The 20,529-nt window shown below is 43.0% G+C and overlaps 1 protein-coding gene across 1 annotated transcript in view; it reads right to left on the bottom strand.

Annotated features, from left to right (window-relative positions):
* The window catches only part of LOC306964918 (roundabout homolog 1-like), a 461,783-nt gene that overhangs the window by 7,078 nt on the left and 434,176 nt on the right, over positions 1-20,529 (bottom strand). The window contains 7 exon segments of the mRNA XM_079559087.1: positions 1,724-1,873; positions 3,403-3,905; positions 5,655-5,885; positions 6,649-6,793; positions 11,816-11,929; positions 13,807-14,178; positions 19,174-19,328. Coding sequence (XP_079415213.1) covers positions 1,724-1,873; positions 3,403-3,905; positions 5,655-5,885; positions 6,649-6,793; positions 11,816-11,929; positions 13,807-14,178; positions 19,174-19,328 — 1,670 coding nt within the window.

Here is a 20,529-nt window from a genome sequence, read left to right as displayed (position 1 = left end):
ATCTGGCCATATGTGATAACTGTCAATGAAAACAGCACAGCTTCAGACGCGTTTCATTTATCTCAGGGCATTGTATAAAACTGACCTTGACAACACAACGCATCTATCTGTGTGGAGCCAATCTGCTGAGTGTACGGAGAAGGAAATGGTTCTCTTTTCCCGCTGTGGTCCATGGGAGATTTGATTGAATCCCCTCAGCACCAGTGTTTGTGGGCTGTGTGTGGGGCGGCGGAAGAGCAAGGCAATAACATCTAAATGAAAAACAATCCATTCAGATCAAACACAATCAGCGGGAGGCCATGATGGACTGACGGCGGTGTCCCTAAACACAAGTGAGGACTGGGCAGGGGAGCAGGCTGGAGACTGGAGACCGAGCGCCGTCCGAGGGGCGTGTGTGTCAGTGTGTGTGTGTGTGTGTGTGTGTGTGTGTGTGTGTGGAGGGGCGTTCTCGTAAAGGGGATTAGGCTGGTTCCATGCAGTGAGCTGGATATGAACCAGTATATGAAGAGGCTCCAACAGTCGGGGGCCAGCTGAGCCTGCGGCAGGAGCCAGGCCTGGGAGCGCAGCTGAACACTGAAGGGTGGGCGGGGATCCTAGGGAGTCCACTCCAGTCCACACCGAGGCTGGTATCTGCCGTCATGATTTGGGGGTTTTCAGTAACTGCCGTTGTTTGGCCTCTGTATTTTAAACATTCTGACTAGGGCTGCACGATTTTGACAAAAAACCTTGCAATTTTTCTGACAGATATTGCGATTTGATTTACAATTCTAATATCTTATATATAGCATGTTATATTTTTCATGCAATTGAGCTGTACTTCTAAAATGGTTCATCAGCAACAAGATACATACTGTATCTGCGAGAGGCATTTTATGGAAAACATCCTTAGTTTTAATCTTCTCTAATAAACGTGGCGCCCTCACACTCTTCCTCCCTATTTAGCTGCATAAAAGTGTTCTCTGGATCTGCCTCATATTTATATCAAAAACCTGCGTTAAAGATGTTACAGTTTTAGGTTGAATACAGTACAATGATGCGTGTGAGCGATCGGCTTTTCTTGACTACCCCAAAACGGTCCAGGATGAAATGAAAATCCCGTGACCTAATCTGACCCGCAGGTCGTGCCCACCCACTTTTACCCATGGCCCACCGCACTAGTTGTGGTCAATGCTATTAAGTCCCAGTGGCTTTGTCGAACTGATGGTTGTGTGTAATGAGCGTAAAGCAGGCGGCGACACTGGGAGAGGACTGACCATCAGTTTTCGGACTCCCTTTAATTCTTCTATATTATTATGCTCCAGGTGAATTTGAAATCAGATTAAGTTCACTTTTAAAATTCTGCACCAATTTTGAAAAGAAAGAAAAAGTGACAAAAATACATGAAAATAGAAAGACTGAAATCCCTGTTATCCAATACAACACTGATCAGAGTCGCTGCTGCTCGTGGCATTTAGCTCCAGTTCGGTTCATCATCTCCTCCTCTAACTTAGCGCTCGGGTGACAGCCAGAACACCTGGGTCCGTTTCATTACAGTCATCCCAGTGACAGTGCGCCAAAACTGGGCACGGCTCCCGGGAGATGAGCCCGCCCTCTGGAGCCTGGCCACCGGTCGCTGAGGCCCCGCTCAGAGCTGGAGGAGATTAGGACTGAATCCAGGGCTGCACACGCACCCACACCACAACTGTGCTTACAGGCGATGTGACGTGCACGTGTGAAGTCTTACCTTCATTGTAGGGGTCTCGCCGCTGCCCCCCTGGGTGCTGCTTCTGTTTCTTGGGGGGCCTCCTCTGTACTGCTGCCATGCTCATGTTACTGTCTGTGGACACGGGGCTGCCCGGGCGTGGCCCTGATGGGGTTATTTGGTATTTGCGTGCTGCAAGGAAACAAGAGAAAAGGTTTAGTAATTTATACTTATTACCAAAATGAAGCATGTTTTATATATTTCTTGACTCATTCAAATTGTTGTTAGGCACAGGCTCTGCTCAGAGGAGGCCTTCCACGGCTAATGAGCCCCTAATAATGCACTTAAAGCTACTCTGCCGGACCGGTGTGGTTGCATTCCCACATTGCATCAGTAGATGCGCCACTGTCACAAACAGCGAGGCAACTTTGTACCACAGAAGAAGATCGACACCGCACCTCCCTTACCTCACAGAACCCCCCCACACCTCTCGCCCTCACCGTTGCACACAAGATCAATGAGATTTCCGTATCTCATTGGGAAAAGCCCAATGAGAAAAGCCAGGTGAGGGGAGGAGGGGGGAGCAGAGCAGGGTTCACTACTGACACCTACTGACAAAAAAACAACACACCGCTTAGTGCAGCTTTAAGGTGAGACCAAAGACTGTATATATAATGGACAGCTTCTGCTCACTCCTCCCTGTTTACCATAGTGACTACGATCGTGGGGGAATTCATGGCGGATTTAGAGACGACTCCTCCCCAGCTCTGACGAAGTATGTTCCTAAAAAGGGCATAAGGGCGGGATCTTCACTGTAGACTCGGCCCTTGCGTGACGTGTAGCTCGCGCTGCTCCAATGCTAACAGTCCGACCCTCATTAAGTACGAGATTCCGAAAATTCTCCTTACGAAAACCAGCCTGGTCTCCGTAATTGTAACTAACCCAGCGTCATCACAGGAGGCATATCTAGCTCTAGATAGTTAAAAAAAAATGGGGACCAGGCTTTAAAGTTGTTTTTAACGTGTCTAAACTCCAATGCTTTTCAATGGGAGACTAGCGGCTATGTGGAGGTACTACAGCAATGTCGGAGCAATGGCGCCCCCTAGTGTTGTGGCCAACAAGCAGAGCAGCCAGCGGCCATTGGGTGAGACGCTGTGGTGAATAGGGAGGGGAAAAATGCATTTAGAGATAAAGTTGGAGACTTTTGCTGACATGAATAAGAGAAACAGAATGAATTTATTTTGTTGTATTAGTTGCAAAGGTTTTTTCAGAGGTATTTTGGATCTTGTTATGGTTTTGAATAAGCTTCATAAGTTGAAACAAAATCTGTAGGAGCTACTAAAGTGGAGATGTTGTTGCAAGAGTGTAGAGAAAACCTATACTATATTAAATACAATTACAATATATTTCCTTTTTTGGTCTTGATACCATCTTGATAACCCCATATCTGCGTTTTAGGGCCCCCGACCCTCACTTTGGGAACCATTGGCCAATGGAACAGCAAACCCATTTCTTTCTGTCATGGATTGGCTGTTTTTCACGTTCATAAGATATGTGATCAATTCCATGATATAGAATGTCCTAAACCAGTAACAGCAATAATAATGAAATACTATTTTTGTACTTTTTTGTTAACAGACTTACTCAATAACATAGGAATGAATAGAAATTCCTAGGCTCAACTTACTGTCTACTTACTATGTGTCCCAGACTGCACCCACCTGAGTTCATCCCACACTCCTGCCCCTGAGAGGTGGGGTACTTGTTGACCACCCTGATGCCCTGGTACTCCGCCGCCGCCGCCACCGCCTGGGCAAAATCCGTATCCGTGAAGAAGGAGCCGTCGGAGGAGCTGACCGCACTCGACCTGCCCGAGGACACGTTGTCCTCCTCCGACGCCGAGCCCCAGCCGTTGATCATGGATCCGGTCACCGAGCTCTCCAAGTCCCCCATGCTGGACGCGGGGGTCTGCTCCAGGCCCCTGAGCAGCAGCCTGCGGGGGTGCGAGGGGTGCGCGTGTTGAGGGTGCGGGGGCGCGTGCGGATGGTGGAAGTGCATGTTGGCCATCTCCGCGTCCGTGTCCTCGCACTCCTCCTCCTCCAGCATGTCCTCCTCGGTCTCGTCCAGCCCGTCCGTGTCCAAGGCCAGCGGGCTGGGGATGTAGCTGTACGTGTGGGAGGGCGACAGCGGGCGCGGAGGGGGCGGCGGGCTCATCCCGTGGCGTCTGAAAGAGGAGATGACAGACAAAGGGTTTTAATGTTGAAGACGTCCTGGGCCAAATCAATAAACAAAGTGATGTTGCGGAAGCTTCTGCTGCCGTTGTGGGATGAGTTCATCGGCTCATTCCAAAACTGACAGGGCGACTTCTCAAGGTCACTGTTAGTCGCTGCTTGGGATTGGTTCTAACAGTCACATGGGTATGGAAGATGGAAAAGGCTCATCAGCAAGGTTTAAAAACACAACACATGCAAATAACACAAGAAAAAAGTCAAAGTTGCTCTGTCAAATTATTACTTAAGTGAATGCACTGAAGTATTTGTTAAAGCCACACTGTGTAACATTATACCCAATTACAAATATTGAAATACAGGCATTTGTTTCATGGCAGATAATTTCATAATTGAAAAATACCTCATAAATGTACAAAGAAACCAGTGCCTTTGCTGTGAGCGGCTCAGCTCTCCTAAGACATGACTGAAACTTTACCGGGAGTGGGTACGTCTCCAGCTCGTCTCCATGGAGACGAGACAAAAGTCAGCAGAATTTGAGATTTAACAGGTTTGGCTCTCATCCTAATCAATTCATTTATTACCCACTGCATTTTCTGTGTTGAGTGGGTCATAATGAGCATATTTTGTACTGATGGCAACAACATAGTCCAAAAAGTTACGCAGTGTACCTTTAAGTAACTTAGAACATGTTCGGAAGCATAATTTGGAGGAAACACAAAGACTGCGCTACAATTCCCCTGTGTACGGCAACACAACAGGGACAAACCGCCTTCACTGGCATGAGACAGAACCTCTGCACAGTGCCACCTACTGTTCTGGAGGGTGTATTTAAAGGCTTTCAAAATGAACAAAACATTTGGACAAATGTACTTTTTATGTTGGAGGCTTTATAGAAATGAAGTGGAGGAGAAAGTATTATATTTATCTTTCAAATGTCGTGGAGTAAAAGTAAGAGGTTTTCAAATATATGACTCATTTCACGAGAAAAAAGGCAAAAGTCAGTTCTACTCATATACATAGTTTTGCAAACAATTGTCTTCCCTCAGTGCATTACTGACTTTGTAGATGGAAACATATGTAGAAGTTGTGGTGTGCGTTGATGAAGGACAAACAACATTGAATTGTAACCGTGGCTTTGTTCCGAAATTGAAAGCGGGCCGTGTTCTGCCGTTTCAAAACGACCACACATGAGTTTTACTTGGACGCCGTGCCAAAGCGGCACAGAGGTCCATAACAAAGCCATTTTCGACAAGGTGGCCTTTTATGAACTTTTATAGTCGATACATATTACTTTTTTAGTCAAGTCAGAGAAAATTAAGCGTCTACCGCCGCGGTGAAATGGTTCTGCGCTGGAAGCAATCAATCTCATGTGTGACAGGCCTCGCAGTTCCACGGCGACTGCAGGGGAATGTTAAAGAGCTGCACTTTCTGTGTGCCACGCTTCCACCAAGACCCAGCCCAAGCCCAGACACACACAGCATGGACGAGTAGTGGTTTTGTGTACTTTTTTTCTTCAGAATGATTGATTTTCAGATTTTTTTTAATCGCAATTTCTTTTAACATTTTTAACATTTCATTTCACAACTTTTACTACTTGACAGTTACAGTACTCAAATTAGCATTTTCTTTCTTCCTTGAGTCATTATTTGGGTTATTATTCCCACTTCGAGTGCAATGATACTGTGTTAGCCCCACTTCCCACAGCTAAAGGCGATGCTTCTCAGTCTGCGGCGGGGCCTCACCTCCTCTCGTGGCTGTCGTGCGGCTCGGGGAGCATGGGCTGCATCTCCTCCTGTGGCGAGGGCGTCAGGGTGGCTGTGGACTGGTGGCTGTAGGACACCGCGGCGGGGGAGGACGCGGCTCCTCTGATGGGGGGAGTGGGGCCCCTCTCCATCTCCTCCTCCTCCTCCAGCTCGTCCGGCTGCAGGTACATGTGTGACGGGGGCATGGTGCACTGCATGTCCACGTCACAGCTGGGAGAGGCACAAAGTGTGACGTTACACAGTTGTCTACTTCCTCCCTTTGTCCCCATGCACCGCCCTTTTGACAGCAACATGTCGAACAAGGTGGGCGTGGCCTAGCCGAGGGCGAGGAAAACCTCTCACGGGAATCACAATTTTCTGCCAGACTGTAAACATATTTATCTCACACCAACCACCTAAATTGGGTCCATATGGATGTTTTTTTCACAGCAAATTGTTCAGCAGACACGAAAAACGCATATGTAGCATGAAGCTAGCATAGCTTTCTGGTTAGCATTGTCTGTTTTTTAAGTATTTATGAGCTGTTGATCAACTTTGCCCCACTCTGTCCCTGTGTCTTTTCATTTAGTAGAAAAACATGTTCATAATTCAGCCTTTGTTAAAGTAATGGTGGAGGAATGGGAGAAAGTTCTATGTTTTCCCCCTCTGGCTGCTTCGAACCTGACCATGTATGCCCATAAATACTGAAAAAAAAGGACAATGCTAACCAGGAAGCTAACGTTAGCTTCACGCTACATTTGCTAACTTAAAAAAAAAACTTTAAAAAATCCACATGGACCCGATTTTGCCTTGACTTCATTGATGTGTGATAAATATATTTATCACACTTCCCTTTCGGGTAGGCCACGCCCCCTTGCATGATGCGTTGTCGTTTGTATCTGTGTTTGTTTGAAAAGTGCTTTATACTCTAAATCAACTTGAATTGATGTGACTTAACTCTATCCCGGCAACTGAGCTGAGGCAGAGCACCCACCTGTCCTGCATGGCCATGGAGTAGTCGTCTGCGGTGCGGCTGGGGGGCGGGTTGGCCGGGGGCGGGGGCAGCAGGTCGGCCCAGTTCATTGTGCTTTGTTTGGGCAGTTTGGGCGTCCGCATGCCCTTCTTCTGCCCCTGGCTTCCTGCTCGACAGAGAGACAGAGACCCGAGTTCGTCACACAATCCACCAAAGCCAATGGAAACATCTGCGTTTATTTTATTTTTTTTAATTACAGCCAATCAACCTGAATTTGATTGTTTTGTGATGACCTGTGCAGCCTTAACCTCTTAACTCCCACCTGAACGGATCACATTTTCTCCAGTTTGGCTTCACCCTAATCAAAAAGCTTCTTGGAAAAAAGCACCAAAACAGCCACAAAAAATGAGAAGAAAACAAGGATGTAAACGCAACAAAAAAGTGACAAAAAAAGAATAAATGCAACAAAAATGTGACAAAAATTCATCAAAAATTTGGCAAAAATATGACAAAAACTCAGCAAAAAGTGACAAAAATTCAACAAAAAAATGACAAAAACTCAGCAAAAATGCAACAAAAACTCAACAAAAAAAAGACAAAAATTCAACAAAAATGTGAAAAAAACTCAACAAAACTGGGACAAAAATTCACAAAAAATTTGACAAAAACTTAACAAAAAAATTAGAAAAATTCAACAAAAAAATTCACTAAAAATGTGACAAAAACTCAACAAAAATGTGACAAAAACTCAACAAAAATGTGACAAAAACTCAACAAAAAAATTACAAAAACTCAACAAAAAAATTACAAAAATTCACTAAAAATGTGACAAAAACTTAACAAAAAAATGAGAAAAATTCAACAAAAATGTGACAAAACTCAACAAAAATGTGACAAAAATTCACAAAAAATGTGACAAAAACTCAACAAAAAATTACAAAAACTCTAAGCTCTAAACTAAAAAAAAAAAAACATAAAAAAGGTGACACAACACAGTAACAACGCGAGGAAAAAGATCAGTTTTGTGGGTCTTAGCTTTCAAATGAGGTGTTACACATACAATGGCCAAAGCCAGTTAAGCCAGCCTATGAAAACAAATAACAGATTAAAAGCGTATTCCACTGTCTGAACAGCACCAGTCCTGCCTTTCTGTTCTAATGACAGTCATGAACAACCTAAGTTACTAATGAAAACAAAGAGACTCCAGAACGCACATTAGCAGCAGAAATGATTTTACACATGAGAGTGCGAGGACTAAGACGACCCTCCACGTCTCGCCAAGGCGTTTCCAGCCCTCTCGCTTCTTAATTGAGGTAGTAAAACTATAAAGCAGCAATCCCCCCCCCCCTCTCCTCCGTGCCCAAAAGGTTTTCGCGGGAAATGGCACGAAAGGCTCCAATTAAATCCAAACTATTAGAATCCCGGAGCAATGAGCTGTGCGACGCGACTGCAGCGCTGACGCCTTTCGGGTTTTAATAACTCCGAAGTTTGGGCGCGCGGCAGAATTGATACGTGGCATTAGCGCAGCAGCCTAGCATGTCGTCTGGAGCGCGCCGCCATTTGTACTTGTCCGCCGGCAGACATTAGCGCTCCGGCGAAATTACCGTTCCAATTACACTCGAGGCAAGTGAATGATAGCAACGTGTAAGCAAGTAAGGGAAGCGAGAGGACGGGGAGAGACGGCAAAAACGGAATTTAGAATTCAAAAAAAAAGTGCAAAATTCTTTCTTTTTGTTTTGTCATAAAGGTCCGCTCATTTAACAATGTTTTCTGATAATTAATAAACAATAACCCTGGATGTTTTCCTCTGGTGTAGCAGTAGAACCCTCAACGGTCATTAGAGCAAACCACGACCCACTACAAATCGTTCAAATCAACTTCTCCTGCTTGATATTTGCGTGATATATGTCTCTGATGGAGTTCAGTTAGTCAGCACCCACCTTACAACCTTAAAGGATAGTTCACCGTTTTTCCATACTGAGATATGTGCTTATGTGCACCTGTCTGGTCACTGTGCGTGCCCTCAGTCACACAAAAAGAGCAAAGATGCTGTTTGCATTTGGCCTCTCCCAATGTATTCCTATGGCTCCAAACGGCGGTGAAGTTGGAAGCGACAACGCTCTTCCACGGGCACGAAGACCAGACAGGTACAAATCAACTCGTCTAAGCTCAGGTAAGAACATATCACAGTGTGGAAGAACTGTGCGTGCCCTCAGTCACGGAAAAAGAGCAAAGATGTTGTTAGCATTTGGCCTCTCCCAATGAAATCATGAGGCACGAAGAACAATCTGAGACAATGGCGTGGATTAAGAATATTTACTGGGGCGAAAAGCATAGAACAAGTTTTCACAAAGAACAAACATAGGCATGAGGTTTTTATCCTATTATGCAAATGAGATATGTTTAGGGCGTATCCTAAAACATGATTGGCCGGCCCAAATTCCAAGTAAAAGCAGTTATTTTCGGTAGGGGGTTAGTTGAGACAGACTGTCATGATGGCTGGACAGCTATGTATAGATGGAAAAACACATTCCTTGTCCTATAGGTTATCTTACTTTCCGTTAACGTAGGGAAAGTACGTTTTGCACACTCATAACTGAACACATTGGCATACTTATTTATTTATAATATAATTTGAACATAGCAATGTTAAAATTATGATTTCACCCAATGTATTCCTTTGGCTCCAAACGGGGGTGAAGTTGGGAGCTACCACGCTCTTCCACGGGCACAAAGACCAGACAGGTACACATCAACTCGTCTAAGCTCAGGCAAGAACATATCTCAGTATTTAAAAAACGGTGGCCTGTTCCTTTAAGGCCTGTGGAAGTCGGTGAAGCTAGTTTTATGCTATTGCCTTTGTTGACTCTGTCGCCGCACTAGGAGCGCTGTGATTGGCTGAGTGTTACCAACGGGCCCGTGAATCAGCCAATCGTGGAAGGAGAGGTGTTCGACTGTGTTTTTGAGTTGTTGGACTCACTAAATGTGTCTTTGTCCCTCGCGCGTGTCATGCTTGATCCGCACTGTTTCATCAGCTCGCCTGATAAATGTACGAACTTCTCAATGACAGAAAAATAAACACAAAAGGAGATTTGGGCTCTCACGCTTCACGGCGTTTGAATGGGGCCGAAGCATCTTGTCGACAAAATGGCTTGTACATCCAATTTTTTCACAAAGACGTTCTATTTGAGAAAGAAACACAGGTGCGATATCAAACTATTCGATTTAAGCTTATGTACTGTTGTATAAATAAAGACAAGCGGACTAAATATAAACACTACATACAGTGCCTCTCGAAAGTATTCATACACCTTAAACTTTTGCACATTTTGTCATGTTGTCATGTTTTGTGAACAGCAGTTTTCACATTATTCCACAGATTTTCAATAGGATTTTGGTCAGGACTTTGACTGGGCCAGTCTAACACATTAATATGTTTTTATTGAATCATTCCATTGTAGATTTAGCTTTGTGCTCCGGGTCATTGTCCTGCTGGAAGGTGAATCTCCGCCCCAGCCTCAGTTCTCTTGCTGACTCCAGCAGGTTTTCCTCCAAAATGTCTCTGTATTTGGCTCCATCCATCTTCCCAACTATTCTTACAGTCTCCCCAGTCCCCGCTGAGGAAAAGCAGCCCCACAGCATGATGCTCCCCCCCGTATATTTGACACTGGGGATGGTGCACTCAGGACGATGAGCAGTGTTAGGTTTGCTCCATACATAACGTTTTGCATCTGGGCCAAAAAGTTACATTTTTGTCTCATCTGACCAAAGCTCCTTCTTCCACATGGAGCTGTGTCCTCCATATGACTTCTAGCAAACTTCAAACAGGATTTCTTATGGCCTCCTTTCAATTATGGCTTTGTTCTTCCACTCGTCCATGAAGGCCAGATTTGTGTAGATACGACTTATAGTGTGTGAACGTTCAGTAAAAAAATCAAAATAAAATCTTTATGTTTAGGGTTGTAAACATGACAAAATGTGCAAAAGTTCAAGGTGTATGAATACTTTCGAGAGGCACTGTATATAAGCCAACCTCAGTATGAACACAAGGGGTTTCGAGGAACTAAGGTTGGGACCACTGAGCTAGAACACGTTTATCCAATTCGCCTTTGAGTCAAAAGTCTGCCGCAGCGTTTGACCAGAGGCGTCGAAAGCAGCGTCTGATTCCTGTTTTTTGTTTCTTGAAATTCTCCGGGCATCTCCTTTATTTTTAAACCGCCGTTTCAGATAAGGCGACATGGAAATTAATCACATTAGCATTTTAAAGCACGCCTTATTAGCTTCTCCTTGTGATTTATTGCTTTTGAGGGAAATTGGTTTTTAAATCACAGTGGGGGGTGGGGGCTGCGACATGGTTCAGAACCACGAAATGAAATACAAAAAAAGGAAAGAGAAGAAAGGGGTAAACACTGAAAAGGCTGTGAGACGCAGGTGATCGTTTGCAATGATCTGATAATTAACTGAAAGAAGGATGCTATTGTTGCTATTGTTGAAAGGACGCGATTGTTATGATACAATAAAAATGAGATTCGTTTCTCGGCGGCTTCATAATTACATGGCTACCGCTTCAGATCATTCACTCACAATACGGGCCAATTAGGAGCGGCACAGCGGTGCTTAGTGCGCCGGTTTCCTCCGGTTTTACCTCATCGAAGTACTCCTGACCCGACTACACTGCTGCTGAACACACCTGCACACCTTCCCTCTGAGACTCCAGTTTATTTGGGATGTCTGACTGTAGCAGATCCATTTTTATAGCAATGATATGCTGAAAAAAGGTTTAGTTTATGTCCATCGTTTAAAATGTATAGCTTTATTTTGTTGAGCAATTAGTTTCAAACCCATTTTTTTAGCTTTTAAGTAAAAGTGAAAAAAAAATAAAAAAAAATCTGTTGCCTTGTTTTTTGGGGGGCTAAAGACTTTAATCAGACCGGGAAACAGATATTGAAAACATTCCTCAAAAAACCTTCAAAACATTTTAAAGCACACAACTGGAAAGTTTGGCATATGCAGAGCTACGAGGCTCTCGTGGTTGGTCTCCTCCTCAAAGCAAATGATAATACAGTGTCTGGAAGGAAAGTTATGACAAGTTTGTAAGGTTTATTCCAACTGTCTGTCTGTCTGTCTGTCTGTCTGTCTGTCTGTCTGTCTGTCTGTCTGTCTGTCTGTCTGTCAGCTGGCCATTTACCTGAGGTGCTGCTGCTGCCCCGGTCCGAGCTGTTGTAGGAGCCCCCAGTGTGGCTCTCATGGGACTGGTTGTACGGTATGGTTGGCATCGGGCTGTCCCCTCCTCGGTATCGGTCTGAACAATGGACAAACACAGACACTATTGTAAACACAGCTCAGTTTGAAAAGGAGATGGAGGATGCGCTGAAAGGGCTGCTGTATGGTAGGATCAGCTAAAGTTTCCAAGTGCACACTGCATATGGTCGTGGTACAAGTTAAATGTTGTTTATATTAACCAACTACGTAAGTGTGAATGTAGGAAGTAATGAGAGGAACTGACCCATCACCAGGTCATGCAAAGGCTTTGTGATGTCAATAGCAAAGAATTATTAGCGGCTGGAGAAAGAGTGTCAATAGGTAGCGTTCACGTGACATCACAACATTCTAAAGAGCCTATAGTTTAACATTGAGGTGGAGGTCAACTCACGGTAACTATGGTAACTGTGGTAACTGACAAAATGCTTATTTTTATGTCTTTGTTTTTTGGCTCATATCTCAGTCATTACTGGAGGAATCCACATGAAACAAAAACTGTCACAAAGTTCATCGTCTCCTCTGTCAGCTCATATGAACTAATGTCCAATTATTATCTCTAAAAAATGTCAAAAAGTGGTGACAATATGCGAAAACATGACCATGATGTTGTCCAATAGAAAGGACTTTCAGACAAAAAAATAATATCACAGGTTTGTGAATCCGATCACGATCAGTTACTGAAGAGGAAAAACATTTGTCAATTTTCGTTTCGGAGATTTCTTCCAAAAACTGCATTTCTCCCATAGAGTTGCATTGGCCCTGCCCTCCATCTGACATTATGACATCATCACATTCTAAATCGTGAACGCCACCTATAGAAAATTGTGGTTGTTTTAAAGAGAAATTTGAAACCATGTCATGTTGTATTTTTTTAAACTTCAGTATTTGTAATTGTACTGTTTGGAACAGGTCTCTCTCGCAAATGAGACAGTGAGTCTCAATGGACAATCCTGTATAAATAAAGGATAAATAAATCATTTCTCCCATTATATTATGTATATAATTATGCAGGCCGCTGATACCATGGGAGATTAGGACATTCTTTATATTTTTAGAAACACAACATGCAGGTCATGCACATGCCTCAGTCAAAATAATCATCCAACACTTACAATTGTTCATAATAGCCATCAGAAGGAAAACATAGATTTAAAAAACAAATGGTGTATTTTGTGTATGTTTGTGTATAATTGTGTATTTTGTCCCATAATTTGTATTCTTTGATGACAAAACAGCATGGAGAACTTTTCAGACCTGCCTAACATTTAGCTGAAGACATTACAGACCATGTGGAGTGGAAAGACGGGAGGAATGGTTATCAAGAGGCAGGAGTGAAATGTCAAATAGGGGCATTATGGAGGCAAAGGAAAAATGAGAGCGCAAGTTTCCAGAAGCAACATCGGGAAAAGCCGAGAGAAGGAAAAAGATGACGACTTGGAGGTGTTTCAAAATGGCCATTGGTCAAGGTTGCCCACTGTCGCCAAACCTATTTACCTATTAACCTATTAACCTATTTAAGTGGGATGAAGATAATAAGTAATTAGATTTTCGTCAGGTCAGTACAGTACAGTAGTCTGGCTTCTTCAAGACATTGTTTTCCCCACAAAGCCTTGAAGCATTATAAAATTAATCATCAATTTGATTTGCCCTTATGTTTCTCTAACATTATATTGACATTCTTAAGCAACATTAAACATCCACTTGGACATTGGCCACATAGGAACAACCTTGACATGTTCTGTTTTGAGAGATTCTTTTGAAGCAGGAAAGAATTGTCAAACAGGAGCCTTTTAGAAACAAAGGAAACCAAGAATGGAAGTCTCCGGAAGCAACAGCGGAAATGCCGGGTGAAGGAAGAAGACGATGATGACTGGAGATGATTCAAAATGGCCGCCACTTAGGTGTCATCAAACTCACCCTTGTTCAGCTTGTTCTGCTCCATGATGTTGTACTGTGCGTTCATGTCCTGCTTGTGCTGATGTCCGGGCTTCCAGCAGTCCCCTCCCCCCCCCAGGCTGCCCCCGCCCCCGCTGCCCCCGGTGCCCCCCCTGTCTGCGTTCATGTTGTTGCCGAGTATGGCGGACTGGATGAGCTGCGTGGTGGCGTACGGCGTCGGCTGGCCTCCCGGGCCTCCGACGAAGCGGCCGTCTTTGAGGTTGGGGCTGTTGAAGGTCTTCATCTCGTTGATCTTGTTGGACAGGTCCACGTCGCTGTAGACGCCGGACTCCGGGACCATGAGGTTGGCCTGCTTGTTGTCCAGCTGCTGGTTGTAGTTGGCGATGCAGTCGGCTGGGGGAGATGGAGGAGATTCAAGTCAAGGTTGCCCACTATCACCACTCTTGGCCAGAAGAGGATTCCATTGACATTTTTGGCACATGTTTTAAGTCAGATGCCGTTCCTGACACAGACCTTATTTTCAATCCAGGCTTAGAAAGAGTAAAAAGTACACTGGTTAAATCGCAGAGGTGTTGGATCTCTGCACCGTTCAGCTTGCTGTACCCTTGCACAAAATGTGTTTTCTTTCTTTTCATTTTTAATGAAAAAATTAACAAATGGAAACGTGATAGTGAGGAATATGGCAGCCTTGAGGCATGATCAAATTAAGAATTAATTATATTTCTTTAGTGCTAACAATGAACAACATGTCTTTCTGTTAACAAGAACATGTACACTATCATGTACAGATATCTAATAGTCACTGGTCACATTTGATTCTTCATGGATATTGTTCGCGCCGTGCTGTTAATTCACAGAATTTGATGAATAAAACGATGTAGACTTTCAGTCGTCCAGCCACAAAGAAACTTCCTAGATGGGGAGTGAAATGTCATTGTCTCTTTAAATGTAAGTTCAGGTTTTATTCATCCACAAGTCCAACATTTAATTAGCAAACACAGATAATTCATGAAATAAAAGCTTTACGTTTTCATTGTATATGTCACATCAGTCAAACAGAAGTCAAATAAAGTGTTTATATTTTTCATTGGTTCTTTCATGTCACTTTCTGTTTTTGCAAATAAACTTTTCCTGTATTTTTATAATTGTTATTAAGTTTAGATATGACGATACCTCTTTAGCGATGCAAGTACATGTTTTTTCACAGATTTTCACCACATCACCTTTCACCAAACACTTGGGCTGTGTCGCGTGGTAATCTCCTTTAGCTCTCTGACCGTTCTGCCTGTTCCCTGGGCCTTAGCCATAACTCAGCACTGGCTGTCATCTCCGTTCCCCCCGTGTGCTGTGGGCTGGTCGCCCCTCATCGAATGGGACAGCGAGACATGTCGGAATCAAAGGCGGCACAGCTCATCTGACACATCCAATTTTCCCCGCTTCATAAAATATTCAAATCCCGCCGCTGATCTGAGCCTGGGCAAAGCGGTAAATACCAAGTACGACAGTAGGTGCCCCGTACACGCCGGGCTTTAACGCGACACTTCAAAGGCCTGCGTTTGAAAGCTGCCCTATCGCTCACATAAAGGGACATTAACTCCTATTTCTTTGCTCTGTCACATACTCAGTAATCCTTGTAATGTGCTGGGCGTAAGGGTATTGCTCACGGGAAGCATACAATAGTGAGACCTAGCTGTTAAAGGAGACATGTGAGGCAAAATGACCGTGTTTTACAACAGCAAAACAATACACAAGCTGTGGTTTTTTCATTCATGTATGTTTGAGTAATCCTTTTCTGAGCATTTACTTCTAAATGGCCCAAAATGCTATTTGTCTAGTATTGGTATTGATGGATACCCAATCCAATTCACCAAAAGTACTAGTTATATCCTTTTGATGGTGTCGGCAGTTACCCTGAACCCAGGTATTGGACCGGATTGTAAAAATAATCAACCCCAATCAACCATTTCCAGCATGGTTAACTTCCAATGTTCCTCGCAGATGGAGCTGACGCTAACCCGACTGTTCAAAGTGGCTTTTGTTTTCAAAGAGGTTTGATTTTGTCCATTTGCCATTACTGTAAGTATCTATTAACATGCCAAAGAAATACAAACTTCCATTTTTATCCAGTGGCATGCAAGTTAACCCCTCAACTCCCACCTGAACCGAGCACATTTTCTCCAGCTTGGCTTTACCCCAATCCAAAAGCTTCTGGTAAAAAAAGGTGTGAAAATAGCGACAGAACTGAGACAAAAACAATGATGATGGTGTGACAAAAAAAGTGAGAAAAGTTTGACGAAAAAGTGACGAAAAAATGACAAAAATGTGACAAACAATGAAAAAAAAAATTGACAAAAAATGTGACAAAAATGTGACAAAAAAAGACAAAAAAATGACAAAAATGTGACAAAAAATGACGAAAAAATGTCAAAAATGTGACAAAAAATGATGAAAAAATGACAAAAATGAGACAAAAAATGACAAAAAAATGACAAAAATGTGACAAAAAAATTACAAAAAAATGACAAAAAAATGACAAAAAAATGACAAAAAAATGACAAAAATGTGACAAACAAAATGACAAAAAAATGACAAAAATGTGACAAAAAATGACAAAAAAAAGGACAAAAATGTGACAAAAATGTGACAAAAAAATGACAAAAATGTGACAAAAATGTGACAAAAAAATGACAAAAAAATGACAAAAAAAATGACAAAAATGTGACAAAAAAATGACAAAAATGTGACCAAAAAATGACAAAAATGTGACAAAAAAAATGACAAAAATGTGACAAAAAATGATGAAAAATTAGAAAAATGTGACAAAAAATGAAAAAAAGACAAAAAAAGAAAAAGAAAAATATGTGACAAAAATGTGACAAAAAATGACAAAAGAAATGACCAAAAATTGATTAAAAAAATGACAAAAAAGTTCCAAAATGAGTTGAATACCCCCCAAAAAAGATGGAAAAAAAACTGATGACGTGAGGAAAAAAGATCAATTTAGATCTTAGCTTTCAAATGAGGTGTTACACTGGCCTACAGGATTTGGGTAAAGCTGAACTGGAGAAAATGCTCTCGGTTCAGGCGGGACTTAAGAGGTTAAACCGATGGTGCTGTGGTAAGCTAGTTTGAGCAAATGAACGAAGTACTATTCCAGTTCGGGAACGTTACAGCGGTGTTAACAGCTCACACGGGCCCCGTTGTGCCCCTAATATGCACCTTTTATACACATCCCTCCACATCAAAGACGGGTTCAACCATTGCAAATCCACCCCTGCTGATTAGCACGAGGAAAAGCGAAGATGTGATGGTTACGGGGGTTCTCCTGAATGAATTATTAATGCAAGGAGAGAGAGTTGTGCGGTGTGGGGAGGGGAGTGGCGATGGAGTGGCCTGGAGGGGGGGCTGTGTGTTAGAGGGAACAGCCGGACAGGAGTTATGGCTGCCCTCGCAGACGCAGTCCCACTGTGATTCATTTAAACCTGAGGAATTTCCACTTGGATCCAACTTTCCGAGGTCAGAACTGTTTGGAGCTAAAAATATCGATCCAGCGGCGGTTTCATGGAGGGGATTGCGCTCAGGAGGGATTACGAATGAGAGACCTATTAATACTTATGTCCAGGTACAGTGTCATTAAAACACATGGGATAGTAGTGTTATGTTTGCTGTATAGAACCACAACAGACATTTTTGCCTCTTGTACTTTATTTAGTCCATTACACTTCATTGCTACTTTTTGTCTGACTACTTTCTTCTATTTGAGTAAAATCACTTTATTTAACTTTACTCTAGGCAACTATGTTTTGTACTTTTTTGTCACGTTTTCGTCAAATTATTCACATTTTTTTGTCAAATTTTTGTCAATTTTTCGTCAATGTTTTCTCACTTTTTTCACATTTTCATCCTTGATTTCGTCTCAGTTTTGTTGCTATTTTCACACCTTTTTTCCAGAAGCTTTTGGACTGGGGGTAAAGCTGGAGAAAATGTGCTCGGTTCAGGTGGGAGTTAAAGGGTTAATATTGCCTGCAGTTCACAAACTATCCACCAGGGGGGGTGCTGCAGCGCCCTCAGCACCCTGGGTTCCCACGGCCTTGAACCATACAAATGTCTGTGTCGATAGAGTAATTTTAACCATTTTGCATTTAAAATACCTTATATTTGTATGAGCTACGCAACGGCGGAGTGATCTGCTGGAAAATAGTCCCTCAAAATGCGATCATTCATGTGATGCAAGGTCAGTTATATTTAGACATTTATATGGTTAGTCTGGTGTTATAAGTGATTTGCCTCAGGTGCTCTGTGGAGCGGGTCACACTGTTTTTAATGCAGGCTAGCTGATACCATAGAAATGCGCTAGCCTAGCATTAGCCTAGCGCCACGAAACTCTTCAAATATAAGAACTGCATGAATTACAAACAAAAAAATATCTCCAGAAATCAGTCACACTCTGGATGACTAGGAAGTGAGGCCACTTTATTTAACTTTACTCTAGGTAACTATGTTGGTACCTGCCTCTATAGTAAGTGTTGATCTAAATAAATAAGTAAATAAAATGAAAATAAATAAACAACTTGCACATTTTCTCAATACTGTACGTGGATGTAACAACAGTGTTTACAATTTGCCTATTTTGCGTCTTGAAACCAATCTTCAGAATAAATCCGCCTCTTTGACAATATGTAAATGGTAAGGCAGCGTTGTGACTGGGCTGTGATCCCCAAAGCGCCGCTCTCCGCCTCAGAGTCCCCCTGATCTCTCTGCAGCAGGTCTGAGGCGGGAGCCGAGCGGGGAAGAGGTGCTCTCCGGGGAGCTAACCCACATATTAGCAGCCGCCTGTGCGCTCCTCCAGGATCTGTGTGTCTGTTTGTGGAGGGGGAGCAGGGAGGCCCCGTGTTTGATGGGGGGGGATATCTCTGTTTACATTCAGGCAAATGCGCTCCGCCCGTCGCCCAAATGAGCTCGGCAGAAAAAGGGTTCTTACAATAGAAAAGGAAACAGCTCTATTAGAACACTCAAGTCCACTCTTTCCTATGTTCTTCCCATATTCGTGTAGGCGACCGATAAAACATGCACAGTAGGCTCCTGGACGAATGAGTGTGTTCAGGGCTTTCCACACTTCGGCGCAGTTTGGATGGAAAAGAGAGAGTGCACCCTTGTTTGACCTTTAAGTTCCATCCAGGGGGTCCTTTTGTACATGTTTTTAGTGATATTGAAAACCAATGAAGCCTACACTAATACTATATAAGTCATAATAAGAAATACTTAAGTTACACTATCCATTAGTTCAGTGTTACGATCACACAGAGGTTCACACGCGGCGTTAGAAGTTGGCGCTCGTTGGCAGGTCAGGGTCCGGGCACATGCCGGGTCCACGCGCGGGGCACCTACCTGGGCGGCTGTAGGTTGCCAGGTTGGAGTCGCTGTTTCCGTTCCCCGCTGTGCAGCAGTTGATGCTGCAGTCGTTGTGGTTGGAGCAGGAGTTGGGCCAGGTGTCGGCGAGCCAGGGCTGAGTGGCCGTGTCCCCCATGTTCAGCAAACCAGGCCTGAGAAAAGAGTCAGCGGGTCAATAAGGGGTCACATACAGGTCACATACACGTATTAGCAGGCTAACTGTGACGTCATCGACGAGAACGCGCAAGTACAAAAAAAACTGTAACAATAAAACAATGTGAATGCGTTCATCGTGTAAGCTAGCTCAAACTCGTAATGTAAAACTTTTGAAAAGGCAACGATTGCATATATAGAATCAAAGTTACACATTTCTCGCCATATTTGCAATAAAATGTGCTATAAATCCCCCAAATAAACTGTATTAAAGCATTTTGTCTTAAATATATGACAAACGTCATATTTGACTGCCGAGCGCAGACGATTCGGAAAAGTCACGTGACTCTATTAAAAACCAATAAAACAAAAAAGTGTAGAATAGACACAGTTTCAGAGGTGAAACTGTGAAATGGATACAGTTCCATGAGTGCCATATTGTTAAACTGTTACAGTTTTCTGTGAGACTGGGTTGGTATTAGTAATTAGTTACACTTTTATAGTTGTACTTGTAAGATGGGTCAAAGATTCTTTCTAAACCATCAGGTGATATAATGTGTAAACATATTAAAAATCTCTATGGCGTCTTACAATGTTACAAAGCTCCTCAAATGGATGGACTCCTCTATTAGCTTAACAGTCGATATTTCAAGCCTTTTCTCAAATGTTAAAGGGATATTTCAGGATTTTTGACATAGGGCCTCATTTCTTAGTTATCCAGAGTGTTGCTGATTTCTGGAGATATTTTTTTTTGTAATTCATGCAGTTCTTATGTTTGAAGAGTTTCGTGGCGCTAGGCTAATGCAAGGCTAGCGCATTTCTACGACATCAGCTAGCCTGCATTAAAAACAGTGTGACCCGCTCCACAGAGCACCTGAGGCAAATCACTTATAACACCAGACTAACCATATACATGTCTGTGTCCATAGAGTCATTTTAACCATTTCGCATTTAAAATACCTTATATTTGAGCAGCATCAGCTTCGTGGTTGTATAAGCTACGCAGCGGCGGAGTGATCTGCTAGAAAATAGTCCCTCAAAATGCGATCATTCATGTGATGTAGGTCAGTTATATTTAGACATTTATATGGTTAGTCTGGTGTTATAAGTGATTTGCCTCAGGTGCTCTGTGGAGCGGGTCACACTGTTTTTAATGCAGGCTAGCTGATACCATAGAAATGCGCTAGCCTAGCATTAGCC

The sequence above is a fragment of the Gobius niger genome, assembly GCF_951799975.1.
Source record: "Gobius niger genome assembly, chromosome: 1".
NCBI lineage: Eukaryota > Metazoa > Chordata > Actinopteri > Gobiiformes > Gobiidae > Gobius > Gobius niger.
Note: the sequence above shows the minus strand (reverse complement) of the source record. Positions and strands in the feature narration are given on the sequence as shown.